Source organism: Muscardinus avellanarius, assembly GCF_963383645.1.
Source record: "Muscardinus avellanarius genome assembly, chromosome: 17".
NCBI lineage: Eukaryota > Metazoa > Chordata > Mammalia > Rodentia > Gliridae > Muscardinus > Muscardinus avellanarius.
Genome location: NC_137803.1, coordinates 25,597,239 through 25,621,683, shown reverse-complemented (window position 1 = coordinate 25,621,683; position 24,445 = coordinate 25,597,239). Strand labels below are relative to the sequence as shown.

At 45.7% G+C, this 24,445-nt stretch overlaps 1 protein-coding gene across 1 annotated transcript in view; it reads right to left on the bottom strand.

Annotated features, from left to right (window-relative positions):
• The window catches only part of MYO5B (myosin VB), a gene marked incomplete at both ends in the record, with an annotated part of 329,445 nt that overhangs the window by 147,659 nt on the left and 157,341 nt on the right, over positions 1-24,445 (bottom strand). The window contains one exon of the mRNA XM_080714447.1: positions 884-1,040. Within this exon, the coding sequence (XP_080570573.1) occupies positions 884-1,040 (157 nt within the window). The remainder of the gene's footprint in view (positions 1-883; positions 1,041-24,445) is intronic.

Below are 24,445 nucleotides of genomic sequence, written 5' to 3'. Positions count from 1 at the left end.
TATTCTACCTAGATTTCCCTACCCCGCACGAGAATCACCCTCCAGAGCACCTAGTGGTTTTGGTGGAGTGATTTTATTTTGTTATTAAAGTCTTTTACTTATCAAATATTTATTGAAGGGCTACTATGGGTTGTGGGGGCTGGGATGATGCTGTTATACAAACTAGACAAATTTAAAAAGAAGGAACAGAATTGTGTAACCACCATCTGGCTTTAACGTGTAAAACAGAACAAAAATGGAGAAATAATTATCTCAGAGTTAACTTATTTCATTTCATATAGTAAAGGGAAATTTAGATTTCATGTAGAGAAAAAAAAAAAAAAGACCGTCAACTACAGATCTTACATATCTGCTTATCTGTTTACTTGACCTAAGTCCTGAAAATATCCTTCTCATCACAAGTCCTCTGTGTTCATGACTGGCTCTCCCTGGGACAGTGGCAGGGAGATAAACACTTCAACACGCCAGGCTGCATTTGTCCACTGGAGCCAGAGAATCAGTGTCTGTCTTGCTGTATCGTTTAGCCTATGCTATATAACTTGAATATTGCCACTGAAGTTTTTCAAGTGCCCCACCCCAAAATTAAATCCCAATGCAGTGCTGATCATTTCATATTCTGACAAAAGATGACAGGAGGGAAGTGGACAGTGGAGAAGACAGTAGGCCATTTATCATCCTAATATGCGGCAGAGTCCAGAGATACAGAGACAGTGAGACCGCTCCACTCAATACTCGGGACCCAGAGGACACAACCAGGTCAGGATATTCTCAAATGTGTGGTTCACAGACACCTTCACATCATGCTCTCATGAGCTGTCATGCTAGGCTTGACCTCCAGCAGCCCTGCTGCCAGCAGAAGCCGCCCCAGCCAGCGAGGCTTTACCTCCATGATGGGACTGGACGCCAGGACCTTCTCCTCGATGTTGGTCTCGCTGGCTGAGCCACCGACCGTGGCGAAGTAGCGCATGGCGTACTTGGCGGACACTGTCTTCCCGGCTCCCGACTCCCCGCTGACGATGATGGACTGATTCTTCTCATCTCTGGAAGAGAAGATACTCTGGTCAGTCACTGGCTGTGTAGGGGCTCCACTGCTTTCCAGGGAATCTGTCTGATAAGATGTGGGACCTGATTAGAGGTTCCCCTAATCTCTCCACTTTCTGGGATAAGTGTGGAATTGTAGTAGAGAGTGCTTTCCCTCAGGCCCGTGCAAGATCTAGAAGCGGGAGGAAGAAAGCAGTTCTGAACGGGGCTTGTTAAGGGCACACGCTTTCCTCTATCACCCAGAGAAAGGGAGATGCGACCAGAAGTCACTCTCTTGGTCCTTACGAAGTGCAGCATCCCTGCCTCACTCTCTTACACTTGTCCTATACACATGTCCCACTTTCGGTTATATACTCTCATCTTTGTTTCTACATGCCCATCCTGTGTCACTGTAAAAGTTATAATCTCTTCAAGAACAAGGATCTTTTCCTCTCCTCTTGTACTGACTAGCATGCCAGTAGACAGACTTGAATGTTTCTGTTCATGGAGATGTTCATGCAGATATGCCACAAAGTGGTATATGCTATTAGCCACCAACCTGATCCTGCCTCAAGCTTCCCAGAAAATAAGTAAAATAGCTACTATCAATTACATTAAAAGGAATTTGAGTCAGACTACATGGGAGGCAGAAAGGTGATACCCTACATCAGATAAAAATACATGTAGACTTATTCCTTTTAACATAGAGAGTAGGCAGACAGACAAGTATTGGAAAGAACAGCCCCCCCCCCCAGGTCTCTAAGGAACATGAATGCTCCAAGCAGAGAGAGAGGATAAACAGGCAGGCCACCATTTTAGGAAAATAAATTGCTTCTAAGGGCTGGACTGAACCATGTTTCCTCCAGTTCACAAACCCACTGCCGTGAGGGCAAACACTCTGGTTATAATGCTCAGAGCTGATAGCAGTGCCTGGCACAAGCACATACTCGGTATCCACTGTTGGCCCACAAGCAACTTAGGGCTTGAGGGATCTAACAATCTTCTTTACTTAATGAAAGGTTTAGAGGTCGGGACTCCTGGTGCCAGCTCCTGTGGCTTCCTACACAGGGTGGGCTACAGAAGAAGTGGAAGTTACCAGAGGCCTCTCCTGCCCTGCTAGTTACCAACACAGGGAGGCTGTAGTTTATCAGCGTGTGTAAATGAACACCAGCCTCTCTCCTAATCTGGACCAATAGCGAGGAGACTGGGAAAAGTGATGTGATGACAGAATCTGTCCAATTCGAGATGGACCAGAAAGATGGAAAAGAACCCAGCGGGAGGGAGAAGCATGAGGGGGACGGACGTGTGAGGACTGGGCTGAAGAGACGTCATCCATGAGCTACTCTTCAAGGTCAAAAAGCAGCTGTGTGGCCAGGTGTGGTGGCGCACGCTTGTAATCCCCGCGCTTGAGAGGCAGAGACAGGAGGATCGCGCAGGTTCGAAGCCAGCCACGCGCGCTGGCTTAGGAGACCCTGTTTCCAAATAAAAATGTAAAAATAGGTCTGGGAGTGTAGCCCAGAGATAGAAGGGCTTCCAGGAACCCTAGTACCACTAAAAAAAAAAAAAAGCAGCTGTGTGGTCTCAGCTCATGCAAATCATGAGTACTGGGAAGGGACTGGAGTGGCTTTGGGAGGCTGGCAGACACTTGAGAAGATCAAGCTGAAAAAAGGTATCTTTGAAATGGACTATCCTACCAGTTACTTGGAAACTTATGTCACTCCTACCTAGTATTTGGAGGATGAAATTACAAGTGGCTTTCTGAGATTCTCGCACAGTTTTAGGACATCATTGTTGTCATCAGAATGTCTGTATCTTCTCTTTGCTGCTAAGACCTATTTATACTGAAAAATGTCTTGGAAACCAGCCTGTGAACGCTGATGCTACCTACTCTCCTTCACTCTTTATCTCAATTCTCAAAGCTAAACCACATCTACTGGTCCCAGGCTAGAGCAACAGATGTCACCTCTGGATTCAATATCATCATGATCAAGTCCTCAGAGAACCGCTGAGAAGCACAACCAATCCAGATGAGTGAGAACAAGATAAGCCAGGTTTTCCACCTGTGAAATAGACACATTTGACACCATCTGGAAAGCTTCTTGTTACCTGCAACAAGTACTGGATTACGGCAGCTACACCCAAATGTTTAGAGGCTCACTTCAGCTGTGTATTTAAAGTAAAAAGTGAGCCGGGCATGGTGGCGCACGCTTGTAATCCCCGCGCTTGGGAGGCAGAGACAGGAGGATCGCGCAGGTTTGAAGCCAGCCACGCGCGCTGGCTTAGGAGACCCTGTTTCCAAATAAAAATGTAAAAATAGGTCTGGGAGTGTAGCTCGGAGGTAGAAGGGCTTCCAGGAACCCCAGTACCGCAAAAATAAATAAATAAATAAAAATAAAAAATAATAAAGTAAAAAGTGGATGAGGGCAGGACATGACTGAGCCTTAGTACTCAGCAGAGAACCACTTAGAATGGGGAATACTGCCCCGTGTACTTAACAAGGACCCCCAGGAAGCAACACCCAGGTATCAGGAGAGAATGAAGGCGATCGGGGAGGTAATTACTGTCAGGTTTGCTGCAGCAACAGAGCTCGCTCAGGAAACTGGACTGCGAGGAGGCACACATCACACATGACTCGACAAAAACAAGACTCAAGGCACAAACCAGGGACCGCTGTCACTTTACACTTAGAGCGCTGAGCTGTGAACATCGCTGGGGAATGACTGAAAGGCCATGCCCTGCTTAGGGAAGAGGAAGACTCACACAAGAGGTAGAAAAGTTTGAAGAGCAAAGAGGCTATTCCAAGTGACTAGGAAGTAAAAATAATAATAAAAGAGAGGCTCATTTATTTGACAAGTATCAAGAATTCAAAGGAGAATAAAACGAAGCGGTAAAACAACAGTAGCAGATTAAGGAGGGCAACACATGGCCAAGATGGTACTGGAGTTACAAACGTCCCAAGTTGAAAAGTCTTTACACTTGAGCCTCTTTGAAGGAACAAGTACAGAAAATGAATAGGACACGAGTTCCTGCCCAATTGGGTGGATGTTAGAGTTGATACTGACATGCAGGCTAAAGTCAGATAAACTGACCTCTTAGACCAACAAGTTCCTGTAAAACTTCCTTCATTGAGACCAGTGGGAAATGTTTGAAAAAATCGTTGATTTCTATTTAAGTCTATCACGACGCTTTTTGCACACATGCTTCTCATGTCCCTAGCCCAGCTCAGGGCGAAGGGCACATTAGGTATCCATGTGTTTTTGTAAACCCTCAGTCTTTTCTACATAATATTGGCTTTCCTTCCAATTCAAGAGAACAGAAGCATTAATAACAGACTTACATTTGAACCTTGGTCACACGACTGATTTAGTCATCTAACTTTGAAAAAAGCAGGAACTTGTTTGACCCATTCAGATTATCTCAGTGCAGCCTCTTAGGACTTTGATCCTCGCAGCCCAAGCTTTTAAGTGGTTGTGTTAAAAGGCACAGAAATCTCTAGTTCATCCTAACACTCCTACCAGATTGGATTTTTAAAGCACAGCCTCTAATTAAAATTTTCCTCTCAAATAAATCAAATAGCTATTCAATGCTTATCAAATCAAGTCCAAAAGTTCTTAATTGAGCATCCGAAGCCCTCTACAATGCAAAATACTGAATCTCTTAACAGGTGCAGGGCAACTTGAAAGAACATGGGATTTGCCCTGAGCTTTCTTCCTGCCTTCAACAGATTCTATAAAGCCACTAAACCATGCCATGGAGGCAACTTTGGATCTTATATATTTGTGCGAGATTGTTTAAGATGATCCCTACATTTTTTATAAGATGATGGTTTCATGGGCCAGTCATACCAGACTACCTCCATCTCTGAAGATTGCACACTTCCCCACCACTGTGGTTTCTGGCGTTCCCTTCACCTGAAGCCACCTTCAACATGCACCCTTCTACTGAAATCAACCCATGCCCAATGCTTTGTCCATCTCCCCTGACTCCCTCCTGTAGGCATCCCAGAAAGAAATTATTTCTCCAACTCCTAAAGTCCCACGTTGCCTACTCTGTGCCACTTTTAAGGTATTGTCACATTTCACCTTGCATTGATGTCAGTCCATGTGTGGTGGGTTTGTTTTCTGTATGATTTGGGTCACTTCTTTTTTGGGGGGGAGATTCTGTCATTTTGTCTGTAAGTTAAAAGGTTATGACTTGGATTCCCCAAGCAATCTTGTCCATCTCTGATATTTGATAATTCCATGACTAAAATCCTAATAAAAAATATGGGTATGATAAAGTTTTCAGTTTCAAATATCATGTATTCAGGGCTGGCTGTGGGGCGCATATTTACAAGTATGGAATCCTGCCTCATGTCCTTCAAGCATATAACCAATGTGTAGCTCCATCCATTCAGCCCAATTATAGAAATGACTTAGCTGGCAACTCGGGCCATTATTGCTTTTCAATAAATCCTCTTCTCATGAGCCCAGTGAAATGCCTTTCCTCTTAAAATAAAGCAAATGACGGCCAAGAAACTTAGTGCCCAGCTAAATTTCCAGCCAGGTCAGGGCTGTCTTCAGGAAGTCATGTGCTACTCCAAAAAGGAATTGCTCTTGGAGGCCTCTACCTTAGACAGGAACACAGGAGTCTAAGGTAAAAAGCTCAGCCACTCTGTAGCATGAAGACAAAACCCCTGACAAGCAGCACATAAATATACACACAAAACTACCCCCCAGTTTGTATCAGCCCCCCCTCTCAGATACCTGAGAGGTGAGACTTAATTGCTTCTAAGCCACTCTTTCCCTCTTGCAAAAGTTTTCCACCAAGTCATAGCAGCGCTTTAAGCTCATGAGCAGGACTGACCCCTCCTGCCCATTCTGGGCGGGGCCACTTGCTAAGAAGAGTGGGAAAGGTGGCTGTCGAGGCACCTGAGGTCTCTATCCAGAGGAGCACATGCTGATCAGCCAAGGGAGCCTCCCAGCTCTGTGTTGACAAGCCCTGCTGAGGTGCTGCTTTGTTTGGGCTTCCTGCAGAGTTACCAGTTACCTGGAGTCCCCCAGTCAGCAATACATACACAGACACCAACTGCTCAAGTCATCTCAGAGTTGGGAAAGAAGCCCTAGGAATGAGCCAGAGATATGACTTCCCGGCAACCAACTCGGCTGTGCCTGGAGGCCAAGGGTCCTTCCGGAAGACTTGTGTGGGACCTGTGGCACCCCTGCCCTGCCACTCACATTCTGAGAGTGTCGAGCATTCCACAGACTGGTTACTATGTGAGAATTCTGAGAGCAGGCATTGTGCTTCAACCTTGAAGCCCCAGGGCTCCTGACATCAAAACCTTCCTGGCAAGCCGGGCGTGGTGGTGCACGCTTGTAATCCCCACACTTGGGAGGTAGAAACAGGAGGATTGTGCAGGTTCGAAGTCAGTCGCGCTGGCTTAAGAGACCCTGTTTCCAAATTAAAAAAAAATAGTATAAAATAGGTCTGGGAGTGTAGCCCGGAGGTAGAAGGGTTTCCAGGAACCCCAGTACCACCACCAAACAAAACAAAACAAAACAAAACAAAAAAACCTTCCTGGCCTGTCCTGGACATCAGTCCTTCCCAGCCCAGGACCTTCTCCATGTAAGTGTTCCCCAGCCTCTACTCATCTGCTCCAGCCAGAAACCTAGGGGCCACGGGGGGTTGCTTCTTCCCCTCCAGCCCTACATCAGCACTGAGTTTTACCTCCAGAGTATTCTGATCCCTTCTTTGTACCTTTCAGTCCAAGCCCCCATCGCCTCTACCTTGCATCTTGCAACAGCTTTCCACATGCTATTCCTTCTTCTCTAATATGTCTTGCTCATGTGACTTTCTGAAAACAAATACTGTCTCCATATCTCCTTGCTTTAGGCCTCCCGGTGGCATCCCTGTAAATAAGAGCCATCTTCCAGTGTGTTTGTGGTCTGGGAGGCCCAGCTCTCCCGCTTCACAACCTGCCACTCTCAACCGACTGGACCCAAGCCGCATAGGACGGCTTTCTTTGTTCTCTCTTTGCAACAGTCAGAAGCCATTCTACCTCAAACCAGCTTTCCCCTTCTTTGATCTCACAGCTCTTAATGCCTGGTACTCAATCATATTCTGCTTCCTGGCAACTCATGGATAACTGCTTTTTAATATAATTAATTAGACATCTGTTTATGTCGTGCTCAAGTGATTTGCAGATGTCTTACAGAAGCAAAGGACACTTGCTTAAGATTCATAACATCACTAGATGCCAGTCTTCCCATTTTAAAGTAGAGAAATTGCAAGTTTGGAAAGGCCAAGTATTATGCCCAGAACTCCTTAGCTAGTAAGACACTAAGCCCAAACACAAGTTTGTGATTTTATGCTACAACTTCTGTTTCCATTACACCCTTTCTTGTATAATAGAATAGCCATTTTAACTGCTCCCCCACTTACAAACCCAGCCTCAGTACAATCTTAAATAAGAATCAGAGCCGGGTATGGTAGCAAATGCCTGTAATCCCAGTACTTGGGAGGCAGAGACAAGGATTGCAAGGGTTGTTGTTGTTGTTGTTTTTACAGTACTGGGGATGGAACCCAAAGGCATTCTACCTCCAAGCTATATCCTCAGCCCTATTTTTTATTCTTTATTTTGAAACAGAGTATCATTGAGTTGCAAAGGGCTTCACTGAGTACTAACTGAAGCTGTCCACAAACTGCAATCCTCCTGTCTCAGCCTCCCAAATGCTGAGATTAAAAGTGTGCTCCACCATGCCCAGAAACCTGGTAAGACCCTACCTCACTTTGAAAAAGAAGAAGGGCTGGGGGTCTAGCTTAGAGGTAGAAAGCCCCTGGGTTCAATCCCCAGTACCACAAAACAACAGAACCCTCTAACAAGACAGCCAGGCCAGAAAGTAGAAAGAGGACACATCCTGGGCACCTGTGTGAGGACTCTGCAGGCAGGGGTGCCAGGCCAGGGAAGCTGATGGGTGTCCCTGAGCTCCTGAGCCACCAGGAACTGACATCCTGCACAGCCAAAGCCTCTACTTCCAGGGTCAGGCTGAGCTCGGGCACAGCCCAGAGCTTGACTAAGCCACTCAGGAAGGCTGCCACAAATGTTCATTGAAAACTGTTTACTTGGTATTTGCAGCCAGAGTCCTAAGTATCTCCTTGGTAAGATGAAAATGAATCTTCTGACAGTGTAAGAGAAGTATTTGGTGCATTTAATATCCAAATATCATTTTCCCACTCTAGCTTTACAGTGGCCCTCAGAGAACTGAGTTCTATTTATGAATCTCAGAGGTGTAGCATGATACAGATAGCAGCAAAACAAATCCATCCCTTCCATTTACTGGCTATTCTCAAGAAGGGCCATCTCCAGCTCAGGGCTGATAGCATCGCCAAAGAACCTCAGGGAGCTGCATCTAGCCCACCCACTCACTGGCAGACAAGCAGGGTAGAGTGAGACCCAGCCATGAGTAGAGGGTTCCTTAGTGTGAGTAGGAATGTACCAGTTTCTTAGCACTTAAAATAAGGAGCTGGAGCCGATTATGGTGGCGTGCACCTGTAATCCCAGTACTTGGGAAGCTGAGATGGGGGATCTCAAATCAAGACCAACCTCAGCAATTTAGTGAGGCCCAGTTTCAAAATAAAGCAGGGCTGAGGGTATTGCTCAGAGATAGAATGCCCCTGGGCTCAATACTGCCAAAATATTGTATCCCCAATCCTGCTAAAGAAGGAGGTCTGGAAGATAATTCCTAAGAGCTCCTGATGCCCTTGTCTTTACTACACTGTAAACTCTTCAGCCTGGCATGCTGAAGCCAGGCTAAAACCGCCCTAGCAACTTAGCAAGACCCTGTTTCCATGTAAAAAAAAAAAATTAGTCTGGGGACATAGCTCGGAGGTAGAATGTCCCTGAATTCAATCCCCAGCATCAAAAAAAAAAAAAAAAAAAAGAAACCTCATTAACTCTCTTCCTTGGGCCTGGAGTAGCATCTTCCTCTGTTATTTTGGGGTGTCTACCATAGCCAGTAAGGGGCTGGATCTAGAATAGTGTTCAGGAACCCATCCTCCTCCCCTCACCCAGCTATCAGGAGGCCCTTCCATGCCTCAACTTGGAGACACTCTCACTGGGTTCAGCTCTCCCATTCCTCCTCCCCAGAAAGCACACAGCATCAGCCTTCTGGCCCAGAAATTGCTCTTTCAGAAACTGAGTTATGAGCCGGGCGTGGTGGCGCACACTTGTAATCCCCACACTTGGGAGGTGGAGACAGGAGGATCGCGCAGGTTCGAAGCCAGCCTTGCTGGCTTAAGAGACTCTGTTTCCAAATAAAAATATAAAAAGTAGGTGTCTGGGAGGATAGCCCAGAAGTAGAAGGGTTTCCAGGAACCCCAGTACCACAAAAAAAAAAAAATTGAGTTATGAGACCAGTGAGGACTGGATGTGGGGACGACAGGGGCTGAGCACTGGAGGGCATGAGGAACTAACAGGCTCACTTAAGAGACATAACAGTGAAAAAACGGGACAGAGTGCTGGGCAGACGGTGGACAAGCAGTACTTGGTAGGCACTCAAGCACTTCATGAGTGAATGGATACTGTGGTTGAAAAGAAGAAACCCATAATACATTTTGTCTATGGAAAGGAACTACTAATTGCCACCATTTAATGTCAGCTATTTACTATTTATGCCTCAGTTACCATGCAGAACAATGATTATGAATACCCTTAAACATGCTACACTAATTCTGCTGTGGGCTTTATTCTCTTGCAAGATTAAATGTTTGATCTTCATAGTGCTTTGCCTATACAGCTTTAAAAATTAGACAGTTATTCCTTCTAAGTACAGACCTATACATCTGAAATGTAGGAAGCTACGTGCCTCAGGAATCTCACTTAAGACCTAGCATTCCAGCCTGAAAACGAAAGTTTTCTAAAGGCAGATGAAAGAAAAGGTCTCAACTAAACAGAGTTGTAAAGCTTAAGAAAAACCATGGGGAAACGAGCGAATGTTTAGGACTGTATTTCTCAGCACTTTCAAAAGACCAACAAAGTTTACTACACCCGAGGCTGGCCCAAATTGATGGAATGGAACGAAGGTTCCAAGAGATAAGTGGTTATGGGACTTAAAGTGGGATAAAGGATTCACACCTCTCTTGGGGGGAAATCAGCAGGAAGGAGAGACGAGAGACATAACTGAAAGGCGAGCAGGAGGAGGTCTGGGGTCAACGAGGCTCCATGTTCTGGAAAGACCTGGAGAACAAGAGCATTCTCATCTTCTGTCTTCAATAACGACTCCAGAAAGATCAGAAATGTGTCCAGAGTTCTCAGAGAAAAACACAGATTTGTGGAATAAGGGACAGCATGCACTTTTCTATAAGTTTTCTTTAACCAAGTAGCCAAGACCCTGAGAGAGAACACTTCAGTCTCTATGTTTGTAACAAAATCTGCAGGATGCGGGCTCTTTACTGCATGAGCTTCCTGACGTTGCTTCTGACCATCTTCCTTGGTTTCAACACACCCTGCCCCTCCCGCTTCCAGCTTTTGGTCACTTTACCACCCTCCTCCAAGACGGGAACAGAAGGTGTGGGAGACCATGGCCCAGCGCAGGGCCTCACCTGACCACACCAAAGGGCTTCCTTGGCTGGCTCCATTCAGGTGGCGCAGGGAGCTGCCAGGGGGATGGTCTGAGTTGGCATTCCATCGTGCCCTGCCCTCTGGGGCATCACCAGAGAGCCTGTGTCCAGCTGAGCCCGCTGGCACAACTCTACCTCATGGGGCTGTCTGCAGCAAGATGAACAGGATGGTGAGAAGCCAAGGAACACAGCATGAGGCTGCAGAGAGGGAGAGATCCAGGGTAGGGTAGGGGAGAACATGAAGAACCGCCAAGAGGAGAGAAGTCGGCCAACAAGCCACAAAGGCTCTGCCCTAACTTTTAAGTCAGATGAAAACCTAGCGACTCCAGTCAAATGCAACTACTGATGCTGTCCTTCACACATCCACACTTTTCTCTTACATCTTTCTTCATATAGTTTTTATTTGTTTGTTTGTTTGTTTTTTGCAGTACTGGGGATGGAACCCAGGGACATTCTACCTCTGATCTATACCCCCAACCCTATTTTTTATCCTTTATTTTGAAACAGGGTCTCACTGAGTTGCAGAGGGCCTCATTAAGTAGCTGAGGCTGGCCGCAAACCGTGATCCTCCTGCCTCAGCCTCCCAAATGCTGGGATTACAAGTGTGCACTACCACACCCAGCTTAGAATTCTTTTTTCTCCATCTCTTATTCCTACTTCTCATGTAAACCCTATCTCCCTGAGCCTAATTTAAAGACCATCCTAGGACACCCACTCTGAAAATGTACCTGGAAGCAGGTGCTTGCCCCTCCATGGGGACACTTCCCCACACCTGGATACCTGCTTGGTGGCTGCTACTATCTTTTCCCATGGAGAAAATCGAGTACAAAGAAGTGATTTGTTAAGAGCCACACTGCAAGTTTTAGAGCCCCACCTGGACATCAGAAGTCCAGCATTCTTTCTTCCCGCCATGCCAAAACCCCCTAAATATCTTAGACATTCAATCCCAGGAGAGGCAGCTGCGTGACATCTGCTTCACACGGAAGGCATTCAAGCAGACACAACCAGCCTTATAGCTTAGTAGATAATTCATGGAACTGCGGTGCGCAGAGCACGCGCACAAGAAATGGCAGCTCTATTTATCACTGGTGCTCTCTTATTCATGGGCCTCTTTGGTACAATGTCCCGAGTCTGTGGATCCTGGGATACAAATGAGTTAGATACATAAAAGTCTCCAAACACATCTGAGTCCTCAAAAGACAGACTCGCTTTAGTGGGCTGGAAAAGACCCAATAATGGAAAGCAAATCAATCATTCATTAGGCTGGCAGGAAAACCTGCTGGCTCAGAAATACCTCTAGAACTGAGGGATACTGTTCCCTGCTTGGCCACCCAGGCTTGGAGAGTACTTGATGGCACCCTCTAGGAAACTCTACCCTCCAGGTCTAAGTCTGCCAGCTCTATTCCCTCTACCTGCAGCCACTGGAGATTTTAAGATGGCAAATGAAACTAGGAGACAAATATATCAATCCAGAACTTCTGCAGTAGAAGACTCAGACCCAAACCAGAGAGCCTTCTTAGGAGAATTACAGGAGCCATCAAAGACTTGGGCTGAGCAGGAGAGTGACCAGGATCTTGGTTCTAATGGACAGTCCTCTTGACAGTTCTCCACCCTCTCTGTGCCTTCTCATTTCTAACCCTAACCCACTTAACATGTGGCCAAAGTTAGAAATGAAATACTAGGTCTGGATGGCACAACTAGGTGACCGGAATTCACAATTATCAATATTAATTCTACCCTAGAGCATTGGCCACATCCAAAACCTTAGTTCACACTTCTGCAGATGGGAGACCAATCAGCTAATGGTCCTGCACTTACTGTGCAAGAAGCAGTAGTGATTTACCCCAAGCCGAAGTTTCCTTGCAGGATTCAGTGTTGCTCCTTCCTCCTCCACTGCCAAGTGCAGCAGAGGTGGGTTAAGGATACTCTCCACACTTGTGGGCCCAGAGGCTCTTGACAGGGGTGAGGAGTCAGCAGGGACAAGTGCCCAAGAAACAGTTGTACCTGTGGGTCAGAAATCTGTGACCCTCTAAATTATAGTCATTTCCCTCCGCCTTTTCCTTCAAACATTTTACAAAAAAAGAAAAAGACAAACCAAGCTGTGTGCATCATAAAAATGACATCAACGCAGGGTATGGAAGAGGATCCAGGAGCCTAAACAGCTCCCAGATGAGTCAGGCAGGGCTTGAAAAAAGATTGACTATTAAATACTTTGCTTTGTAAATGTTTACCAAAGAACCAGCCAAACTGTAAGGAAAATAAGAAGAAAACCAGTGTTGTGAGTCCACAACAGATCCCCAGCAGAATCATATGCTAACAACACTAAAGATAATGCAGTGATCACCCCTCGGGAAGGCTGGAAGGGCATTTCCATCCGGGGCAAGTTACTTTATTTCTCTGAGCCTCAAATGGAAAGGAACACACTAAGGATCCTCAACCTCCTCATCAAGAGGTCATGTTGAGGAGTGTAGCATGCCATCAGTTACAGCAGGATCAAATGAGGTGTACTGATGTTCTTCCAATTGTAGTGGTACCTGCCTACTATGTGGAGTTAACATACCTGGCCTGTCCTTAAGGACACAGCACAGCTTCCTTTTAGCAGAAACACCCTCTTCTTCTCTAGCTCTCACCTGATGAAAAACCATCTTTACCAGGCTGTCCACTGTGGTCAGCCAGCCAGAGGCCTTTTCATTTTCCCCTGTCCCGGTCCTCCCCAGGACACACGGTATGGGCAACTTTTCCAAGGGAACACTGGCACTCACCATCTCACATCACCTATGGCTGCAGGAGATAAGTCTTGCTAATTTCCAGCATTTTGAACCCTGAGAAGACATGCTTGGTTGACAACATTTCAGGAACTTAGTAGGCATCTAAGGTTAGAAGTGAGGGGACGGGGTCTGGTTGGTGTCTACCATTATGGGAAGGCAAGAGGAGACAAAGTCACTGTTTAGGTGGAGTGTTCTCTGGACTATGAAGCGGGAAGCGTGTTTGTTCTATCCAGTGACCACAAACCTCTTAGCGCCAGGGGTGTAGGAGCAGCAAGCTTGGCTGCTCCAACCATTTGGCAACTCTACTGTGTACCTATACTGGGTAAAGTTTTGATTATTTTGACTAAGGGTTCCAGTCAGCATTCTTGCAGCTATAATATAAAAGACTGACCTCTTAACTTGGAGGAAAGATTTATTTTCTTACAGTTTTGGGCTCAGTCTACATAAGGCTGGAGACCAGGGATCTCAAGTCATGGTGGTGGAAGGCAGAGAGAGGAAGACAACACAGACTGTGCTCCTCAGATCATGGCAGCCAGAAGCAAGAGAAAAAGCAGGGAGAGGAGGAACCACATATAATCCCCAAGGATGCATCCCCAGGGATGCACCCACTCCAGCTGCACCTTACAGGTCACATCCCAGATAAAGCCATTACAATGAATTTATTCACTGCTGGAATTACAACCCCTTTGACTCAATTACACCAGCTCTACACATCAACCTTGAGGGGAAATTTTGCACCTAACTATAACACTAAGTATAGGAAAATTACTCCTTTGAAGGGCTGACACTCCAAGGAACCCATGTCTAACACAGAGATCAAGAGAAGCACTAGTTTTGAACTATAGAGACCATTGACGGTCTGAGGGTTCATAGAAAAGGGAGATCAAGAGGCCTTGAGGCCACATGCAAAGGTCATGTGTCAAAATATTGACAGACCAAAGACTGAACTTGTCCAAGCAGTTAGAAGTCTTCACAAATGGATAGGAAGTTTAAAGATAGTAATTTGCTGTGTATTTGGTTCAAAATCTGACTTTAAGGAGGACAATTTTGGGGTACAAATATAAATATTTAACTACCTTGTGCTTTAGGGGAAGCAATCTTCTCCAGTAATAAACTTCCTTTTTGTCAAAAAATTAAACACTGGCTCCCCATGAATAAGTAGAGTGGTTATGTTACTACAAGTGACCACGCCTTTGCAAAGAAGATTTGGAGTTCTAATAGTGCATACTTTGGAGACAGGGTAATATAATTAAAACAATTTTCAAATATTCCTAAGTTTGGAATTTTTAAGCTATTTCCTTTAATAATTTCAATGGCTGAAATCTATTTTTGGGGGCAGTATTGGGGATAGAACCCAGGGGCATTCTACCTCCAAGCTACACCCCCTGCCCTATTTTTTATTCTTTATTTTGAAACTGGGTCTCACTGAGTTGCAGGGGGCCTCATTAAGTAGCTGTCCGTGAGCCGCTGTCCTCCGGTCTCAGCCTCCCGAATGCTGGGATTACAAGCGTGCGCCACCATGCCCGATTCCTTGTTTTACTTTTTTATTTTGAAATGGTGTCTCACTAAGCTACTGAGGCTGGCCACAAATCTGCAACCCTCTTGTCTTAGCCTCCCAAGAACTGGGATTATAAGTATGCACCGCCACACCTGCTGCATTGTAAATTTTCTTGAAGGACACACACTGAACATCTTTTGAGTTCATCAAAATCTAACTTAAAAGATGAGCACAGCATACTATGCAGGAATCATTCTAATCCACCTAGCCCATAAAAAGGCTGTTTGATGGTTGTTTTTTTTTTTATATATGCAGCCAAGATGGAACAGGAATCACTTAGAGGTGTTTTATCTGATAAACAGGGCTGTCCTTTTACCCCAAATATTTGCCAAATAAACAATTTTAAGAATTGACTGATACCTAGCCAGGCGTGGTGGTGCACACTTGAGAGGCTGAGACAGGAGGATCACAGTTCATGGACAGCCTCAGCTACTTAGTGAGGCCTTCTGAAATTCAGTGAGACCCTGTTTTAAGATAAAGAATAAGAAATAGGACTTTGGGTAGCTTGGAGGTAGAATGCCCCAGGGTTCCATCCCTAGTACTACAAAAAAAAAAAAAAAAAATCTGGTACTTCTCTCTCTAGATTGGTTTCATTTTCTCAACTTCTAGAAATTCCAATTCACATAAAATTTTATTTGCCTACAGAGATTAAAAAATACAAGTGCCTGTCAAAACACAAACCATTTGGGGGATTTCAATATGACTATTTTAGTCCTGTTTTTATTCTTGCACATGATTTCCAAGAAGCCTGCTTTTTAGGATGGCTTTTATTTTTCAGTCACGTGTATGCTTCTACTGGGTGATACACCCTTGTTAGCCTTTCTTTGCTATAAAGAACTTTGCATCTGTATGTACGTTTTGTGCATATTCTCTACCTCTTTTACAAGCTTATGTTAACTGGTGCGTGCCTGTAGTTCCAGCTACTCAGGAGGCTGAGGCAGGAATATTGAGGAATACTGAGACTCCAGCTCAAGAGTCAGAAGCCAACCTCAGCAACATAGGCAAAACCCCCCATTATCTTTTAGAAAGAAGAGTGTTGAGGAAGATCTTAGACTGTTCTTTCCTTGTATATAACTATACAACGCAACTACATTTTGTCTAAAGAAGTCTTCGAATTATCAATATGAAGATAATGTTTAAACCAGACTCAGATGATCAGTCAAGAAACCCTTGATGGAAATAATGGTAATAGCTGGTGCTCGTACAGCTCTTCCATGTGCCAGGCACTTTCTGTGCATCAGTGAATCCTCTGAGCAACCTGGACATGGGGCCACTAATTACCCCTCTGTTACAGGTGAGGGGACCGAGGCACAGAGAGCTGATGTGACTGGCTGAAGTTGAGCTGGTTGAGCAAGAGCCTGGCTCCCGCATCCATGCTCAGGGCATCGTGCCCACTGTTGCCTAAGAGACAGAGTGGGCCTTCCTGGTCTAGTCATTTCAACGGCCACTCTCACACTAATAAATGGAGGATTTAATAAGCAGTTTTCAAGGAATCACAGCAGGGAGGGAGGGAGCCAGGGAAGGCAGCTACCCCAAACTAATTAAAGAGGTAATGCTAATGCTTTTCTCTAGCCCAGACAAGAAACTACACCCCAGTCTGTGCAATCACTGGCTCCTACTACTGTGTTTATTCATCTGCAGGAAGAAGAATGAAACCATGTCACGCTCTGGAGGCATTTATCGTGCACTTGGGAGACGAGATGGCAACTCAAACATGCACACGAGTCACAAGGAACCCCAAATCATATTTTTGAGAATTGTAAGTTTATAAGCCTGACTTTTAAACTATCCTATTAACAAGTAGTTAGTGAAAGAACTTGAAGCTATTACATAATATAATGTCATAGAAGTCACAGCTCTTAATATTTTCCTTTATGATTTTTACTAGATGGAGAAAAGTGTTATTAAACTCCAAATGGAAGGGGACAAACTGCTGAGCGGTCAGCCTGCCTCCGCTGCCCTGATTTTCTTTCCACACTGTCTTTCTTTTGGCCACTCAGTGTCATTCTATAAAACACAATCCTGTTTTGGATCTACCCTGCTCACCAAAACTCACTGTTCTATGACCCAGCCTCCTACAGCTCAGTGCCCAGATAGCTACTTCACTGAAAAAGGTTCTCACACGCTAAACTGCTGTCACGCTTTGATCTCGTGGTTTGGGTTTGAAGTGCTTCTCCAACTCGTGCCAAGACAACACTAAACAGCTCTGGGGTCTGATCCTAACCAAGGGTCCCACTTGCTACTGGAGGTTTAGAAGCAGCACTAGGCATGATGTCTGGCTCCTAGGTTCCCAGAACACCTTCATGTCGGGCCTAAGAAGTGCCTTGTCATCCCCAATACTCAATTTTTTTCTTCAACATGAATAAATTGGACCAAAGGATCCTTCTGGCTGCCAAAGTCTGATTCAGTCCCTCTTCTCCCTGTGTGGTCTTTCTATCCTACTTAGGACAACTGTGAGGTATGGAGTCTATTGCCACCACAAACCAGGGCAGGGGTGGCAGGTCCATAGAAGTCAGTGCCTTCAACACCACTCTCCAGCTTCTGAGCACACAGGCTCTCAGGAAACCCTGCAGCCCCATCCCTCAGCCACCTGACCCTCAGGAGACGGGGCCACCTCATCTAGGTACCCACGCACTTTGCATCAATGGTGCCCCAGCCCACAGCACTCAAAGCAGGTTCTGCTGCAGACTCTCTCCTCCCCAAAGACTTGCAAGTTGTTTCTACCACACCCGCACATGACATCAACATTACGAGAGACTTAACACCCACACATTATTGCTCCAGCATCTCCTAGTCTACCACGTGCTAAGATTATAAGGAATTGGAGCAAGTAAGGAAAAGGCCTGGACCTTCCTGTGGCCACATCCGCCAACATTCCCACAGTGATGCCTGTCTTCCTTTCCCTTCTACAATGGTGGAAGACCCTGCGTCCTCATGGAGGGGAGTTCCATCTGAGCACCAGCTCCCCCTATCCCAGCCCTATAGTTATGACCTTTCTCTGTCCTCCGTGATCCACAGCCTCAACCTCCCCTCCCCACACACATACTGGCTCATTCCCACCAAAATTTCCACAGACAAAAATCATTTATTCTAAGACAGAGGCACACTCCTCCTCCCCCACCAGACGATGAGGAGGAGGGATCCGGGATTAGCAGTCACACAGTCAAAGCCAAGGCCAGCTTCAGGGCTTCAGCAAGCCCCCAGAGGAAGAAGGAGGGGAAGAAATCAGAGACCACAGAAACACATCACTTTCTAGAGGTATGACAGAAATGACATTTTCTCAGAGAATATGTATATTTTAGTAGTTTTTGACTCAGAGTTGGCAGGAAAGGTAACACTTTAACAGTGACAGGGCAAGAAGATAGATATTTTAAGACAGGAGCCTCTTTGGACAGTCATCTAATTAATATAACATAGTTCCTGGTCTACTGAGAATTTCAAGGGCTGCTCCATCTCCAGGGTAGACATTATCACCCAGGGTGATAGCTCAAATGTGATGCCCACCCAGAGCTCCCCCAGTGGGACACAGCATGTAGGGAGGTGCTCAGAACAGGACGAAGACTGAACAAAAACTGCACCAGGACCCACCGCTGGCTCTGTGCTCCCAGTGCACACGCGGGATAGGCGTGTGCTCACCGAGGAAGCCAAGGATGAAGGGCTGCCTGCACCATGACATCCACAGGCTGGCTCACACTTGGCCTCCAGGCCGACTGCCACACCACAGTTGTGAAATTGTCCCAACAAGTGGAGCCAAGTAATTTGTATCAGCTTGGTGCCTATTGGGGAGAACAGCTAGAAACCCAAGTTGTCAGAAGTCAAAGACAAGAGCGAGAGCTTTGGAGTCGGAGGCAGGAGAAGTGGGGTCTAGCCCCCATCCTGCCAGTCATGACTTGGTGACTCCAGCTCAGCCCTCCACCCCCCCCCCCCAGGGCCTCCGCTCTCAACAGGCTGCCTTTCCACACTCCTGGAGTTATGAAGAGCCGTGAGGGAAGGGAGAAAAACTACGTTAGAAAACTGAAGGGCAGAAAAACCGCCAACTACAAAGAATGCTTAAGAGAGCACGGAGCACGGCGTACCACCTGACAGGAGGCTGTGCTCAGATGCACAGGCTGCCCCAGGCACTATGACACTGTACTGTGCCCCTCACCAACGCCCAGCCAGTGCCCCACCCCAGGGGTGTCAGAGTCTTCCATTTCAAACTAGCCCTGCGGAGGAGGCATCACCTCAGTAGAGACTCACTAGCTCAATTCCTTACAGGCTCCTCCTCCATCAGATCTTCTAACATCAATGTCCCTTGAGGCTAGGCCTAGGTGGGACCTTCTTCTTGACACACACTCTTGGGTTCACACCATCCATCTTCCAAGGCCATAAGTACCACCCACAGGCCAGGCCTCTCTCAAATGCATCTTTCTTTCAGCTACTAGACAGCTGTTTGTTTGATGGGGTTCAGACGGGGCATCTTAGATTTAAGACCCAAAGAAACTGTTTTCACTCTCCAAGAGTATCTCTGTGTATATCTCACTATTGTTCTGGCCTCGGTAAACAGAAATGCTATTTGCCCAGTTTCCCAAGCCAGAACCCCAGGAGTGCACCTGACTCGCTACCAGCACAGGGTATGCAGATGGGATGCCCAGGTTCCTATCATCTCTGTCAACTGTCAGCCAATCCTGCCTTAAGCAAGATGCTTACTTACCTGGGCTTCCACTGCCAACCTATAAAACTGAAATAGGATCCCAGTGGCAGATAACAATCAGATAACAATCAAGGGAACATTTCTTCTTTTCCAAGAGGATAAGCAGAAAAGTGAAAAAACATTAAACAAAGCAGCAAAATATTGCTGAAATACACTAATATGGTTTTCTCCTCCCCATTTCTTTCATATGACATTATTCTTTCTCAACTCAGGGTATTAATTTGTCTCAGGAAGATTAGAATTATTATGATGAGGTGTCAAAGACAAGGGAGACATGTACTAAAAAAATCCAGCTTTTGACTATTCAAACAATTGTCTTGAAATCCTGCCTACTGCTATGGAGGAAGGAGCGTCTAAAAGTCAAACTCTCACTTGGCTATAGGGACTGGGGAATATCAACATCAGTTTCCATATATACCATTACCACAGAGAACTCAGGATGTGGCATGAGGGGGGGCCCACCTGCTGAGGGGAGCCAGGAGAGGAGGCTGGGAGGCCACTACACAAAGGAACCAGGGAGGCCTCTAGCACCATCATCCCCATCTGGGCCCTGTATCCCCTCCTCCCTGCTTCACAACAGGCCTAGGGGAATTCCCTGCACCAGACTAAGGAAGACGACAAGGTTTAAGAAGAAAAACCAAGTTCAGGGTTGGTATCCTGTGGTTTAGGTTTGATAGACTAGGATCATTGGAGGCAACTGACCAACCCATAGGATGGATCTGGGGCTAATAGGAGGGGAGACTGGCTTGTCAAAATTAAAAAGAGCATCTTCCAGGCTTCTTTTTCAAGAGTCAATTACCTGTTTTATTCTCCTAGATCCTGTCAGTGATAAACTCTGCATGTCCTATGAAAAAGTCATTTTGCCGGGCGTGGTGGCGCATGCTTGTAATCCCCGCGCTTGGGAGGCAGAGACAGGAGGATCACGCAGGTTCGAAGCCAGCCGCACTGGCGTAAGAGACCCTGTTTCCAAATAAAAATATAAAAATAGGTCTGGGAGTGTAGCCCGAAGGTAGAAAGGCTTCCAGGAACCCCAGTACCACCACCAAAAAAAAAAAAAAAGTCATTTTGGCAATTTACTACTGTAAGAGTAAAGACACCCTTTACTAGCTTTAATATCATTGTTTGCATCGTCAGCCCAGCTCAGTAACAGAGTAAAAGAACTCTGCACAACGGGAAAACCTGGATTCTAGGATGAACAGGGCCCTTTGGCTATGCAATCTGGACAAGTTCTATAACTATGACATGGGTCCACAACACACCTCACGGTGGTACTCTACCAATGTGAGGGTGTAACCACAACTCAGAGGAGCAGCCGTGGAATATTTGGCTTATTAGCAACCACCACAGCAGGAAGCTATTAGTAAGTCTCTAGATTCCAGAAGAAGAAAAGAGGGCCATGAGCCTCTGCATTGGTCAGACAAGAGCTAGAATTCTGGTTTAACTAAAGGTGCCATATTTTATGGGCTAGTTAGAAAAACTGAAACATATTCGCACAAAGTCTATCAGTCTGTCACACAACAAAGGCCAGCCAGACCAAGAAGTATCTTGGGGAAGAGGAAATGATTATTTCCAAGGTAGCCTGTTCAGCAGTTGGTCCAGAAAAAGGAACCCTAAGATGGGAATGACAGGGAAGTAAATACCAACTCACCTAAGCACTTTCAAACAATAGCTGCCTCCCGAGTGAACTAGAAGTTTCTATCCAGACTGAGTACCAAATACTAGAAATGCTAAAAACAAAAACAAAAACAAAAACAAAAAAAGAACCCAGAGCGCCAGGCGTGGTGGCGCACGCTTGTAATCCCCGCGCTTGGGAGGCGGAGACAGGAGGATCGCGCAGGTTCGAAGCCAGCCGCTCTGGCTTAAGAGACCCTGTTTCCAAAAATAAAAATAGGTCTGGGAGTGTAGCCCGGAGGTAGAAGGGCTTCCAGGAACCCCGGTACCACAAAACAAAAAACAGAAAACGAACCCAGGCCTTTCAGAGTTTCATCTCAAGAACCTTGAAATGTCAGGAAGGGACATCTTAATTACTTTGTGTAGGAAATCAACATACACTCTGCAAAATAAAGTATAAAGGGCTCAATAAATACAAGAAAGTTTAAAAAAATGTAGAAACGACAACCCCAGGCAAATGGAAAGAAAAATCCCTGCTTTGGATTGCTGAGCTACAGTTTGTACCTGTCGGACAATTATGATGGGTCAATATTTTCAATGACAAATGGTGTAAAACTGTAGGAGCGCCATGACCCAGTGGGGAAGCAGAACCAGAGTGAGCATGTATCGATCCCCAACATCCCAACTGAAGACCCGTAACACACTTTTAAACCAATTGCAGCCTCTGAGAAGTTCACACACCTAAATTAGCATGCCCTCAACATTCTCTCGGGAATACAGGTCAGGGGTGCAGCTATTCTTAGCTAGGAAGGGTTAAATGATTGGAAAAGTCACTGGGTGCCCAAGCCTGCCTCTCCCCCCTCTATGAGTTTCAATGTATTTTCTAAAAAAAGACATCCCATAATTCTAAATATTCATGCAATTCATGGTACTTGCTCTTCTGAAGAAGGTTAATTTCTTTTTTAACCAAAAGGACATCTTTTTTAAAGCAAGTCATAGATCGTGAAGCATTTTATTCTCTAGTTCTGGGAACACCGGGGAGGAAATTATTTTCTGTCATCTTTTGGCTGTAGGTATCCCTCTCGTCTGGCTTTCATCATCATTGATGTATAATAGGAGCAGGAGCCAGGCAGGCATTAAAGGTATCTGCACTGAAGCCTGTCCACTGAGGTGCTAGAGGACGCAAGCATAGGGCTCTCTCCTGGCCAGCCACATTGCCCAAAGGCCTTTTTGCACCTCTGCTCATCTACAGAGTTCTCTCACCTCCCATGTCTCCCTCTGCGGTGGACAGAGGCCAGGTGGACTAGCTGGGCTGTATAGGTAGTTTCAGCATGGCTCTCAACCTGCCCCACACAGGCAGCATCTGGGAATGTTCCATAGGTATCAGCACCTGAGCCACCATCTGTGGCAGGAGGCCTGGGCTTGGGTAACACCTTCCCAGGTGCTGTGCGATTCCCATGAGCATCCAGGGCTATGAATGACTACAGAGGTGGCAAGGTGTCTCCTCTACCTTCTAACCAGCTTTCAAATTCTGTCACTTCTTTCCTTGACTAAAACCCATTCTCGGATCCTGAATTCACACTGAAGTGGCAAAGCAAACAAGCAGAGCTTCAGCACTGGGGAGACCATCAGAACTTGTGACACAGATCCTTGTTTGTGAAAAACAGTCTGAGAACCTGGAATCACAGATATTCATCTATTCCTGAAGTTTCCCAAATCCTCATCCAAAGATTTGCTCCCTTCTGAATCACTTGTGGAGCTTAAAAGAAAAAAAAAAAAATCAGAGGATTTGGTTCCATCTTCAAGATTCTGATCTAGCAGTGGGAATGGGGCTCCTCCGTGGTCCTATACAGAGCTGTTCAGGGGAACCCCTGCTGACCCATCATGGGCAAGCCAGGCCTAATCATGTACTGGGACTTAATACTCATTATCTCCACAAGGAAGACTTCTCCAAAGCTTCCCCTTTTGTACGTCCACTGTCTACCGTTATATATACCTATGAACACCATTGGGTATCTACATATTTAAAAGAGCAAAGCTCTTAAACCATCCTAGAAAGAGAATACCCATAAAGGAACATAGGCATGCACTCTTAGCTATAGCACCCCAGAGAGGACGGGTTACACTGAGTCAGCCAATCTTATCCTTTTCCCTGGGAGCAATGGGAGGAATCATTGCAGGTGGCTAAGGGACAATTTCTTCAATGTGGAATATAACTAGTCCACAGAGATTACTGCACATGTGCCCACTAAACTAGCCACATATTACTCTTAAGCATGCACCCAGTTCAATAAAAACCGAGCACACTCCCCGCCAACATATATAATTATCAATTATTCTCTATGCCACAGACAGCATCGCTAACTGTCATGGACACAACCAGTGAAGGAATCCCTGGGGAGGTCCCTAGAAATGCAGCGATGACTGGTTGAATTTTTATACTAACATCTGAAGCCATGACTCAGGCAACTCTGATTTTATGCACATTATAAAACACACACAAATGGTATTTTATGTCTTAAAGGGATGTGAGAAAAAAAAGCAAAGTTTTGATCTATTTTCTTTGCATACCCCAAGGAATCTTCTCCCCCAAACTGCTACACACCAACAATTTGAAAACTACTGCTCTAACCAGCTCATTTACCTCTGAGGGCACTGGAAGTGACCATCACTTCTGTCCACTCGTGGAAAGCTGCTCTCAAGCCTCCTCCATGGGCTTGTTTAGTGGTATCTGGCTGTCAAGCAAACAACTATGGAACCCAATCATCATTTGGTCCCTGCAGTACAACACATTTCCCCTTCACTTAGGCTTACAGACAACATCACCAAAAGGATGGTACTGTCTACCTTCCAGGACTGTTATTGGCGCTGCCCAACTGCTAACAGTATAATTTTACTGAGTACAGACCCGAAAGCTGTTGGTTTTGCTGCATGACAACAGATACTTTCAAACACAGTGCAATTGATGCTCATTTCCTCTAGAAAGATTGAAACTGGAATTGTCAACATTATAGATGTTTGCTGCACTTGGCCTTTAAAGGGAATCCTACTCAACTGAAACTTTCTCTAGCACTTCATTTTGGACACTGCGACATAATGATGTGTTTATATCACACATTTCTTATCAGCAAGAGCATCACTACCACAGCTGGCATTCATTGATTGCCTATTCTATGCCAGAAATCATACTAAGCACTT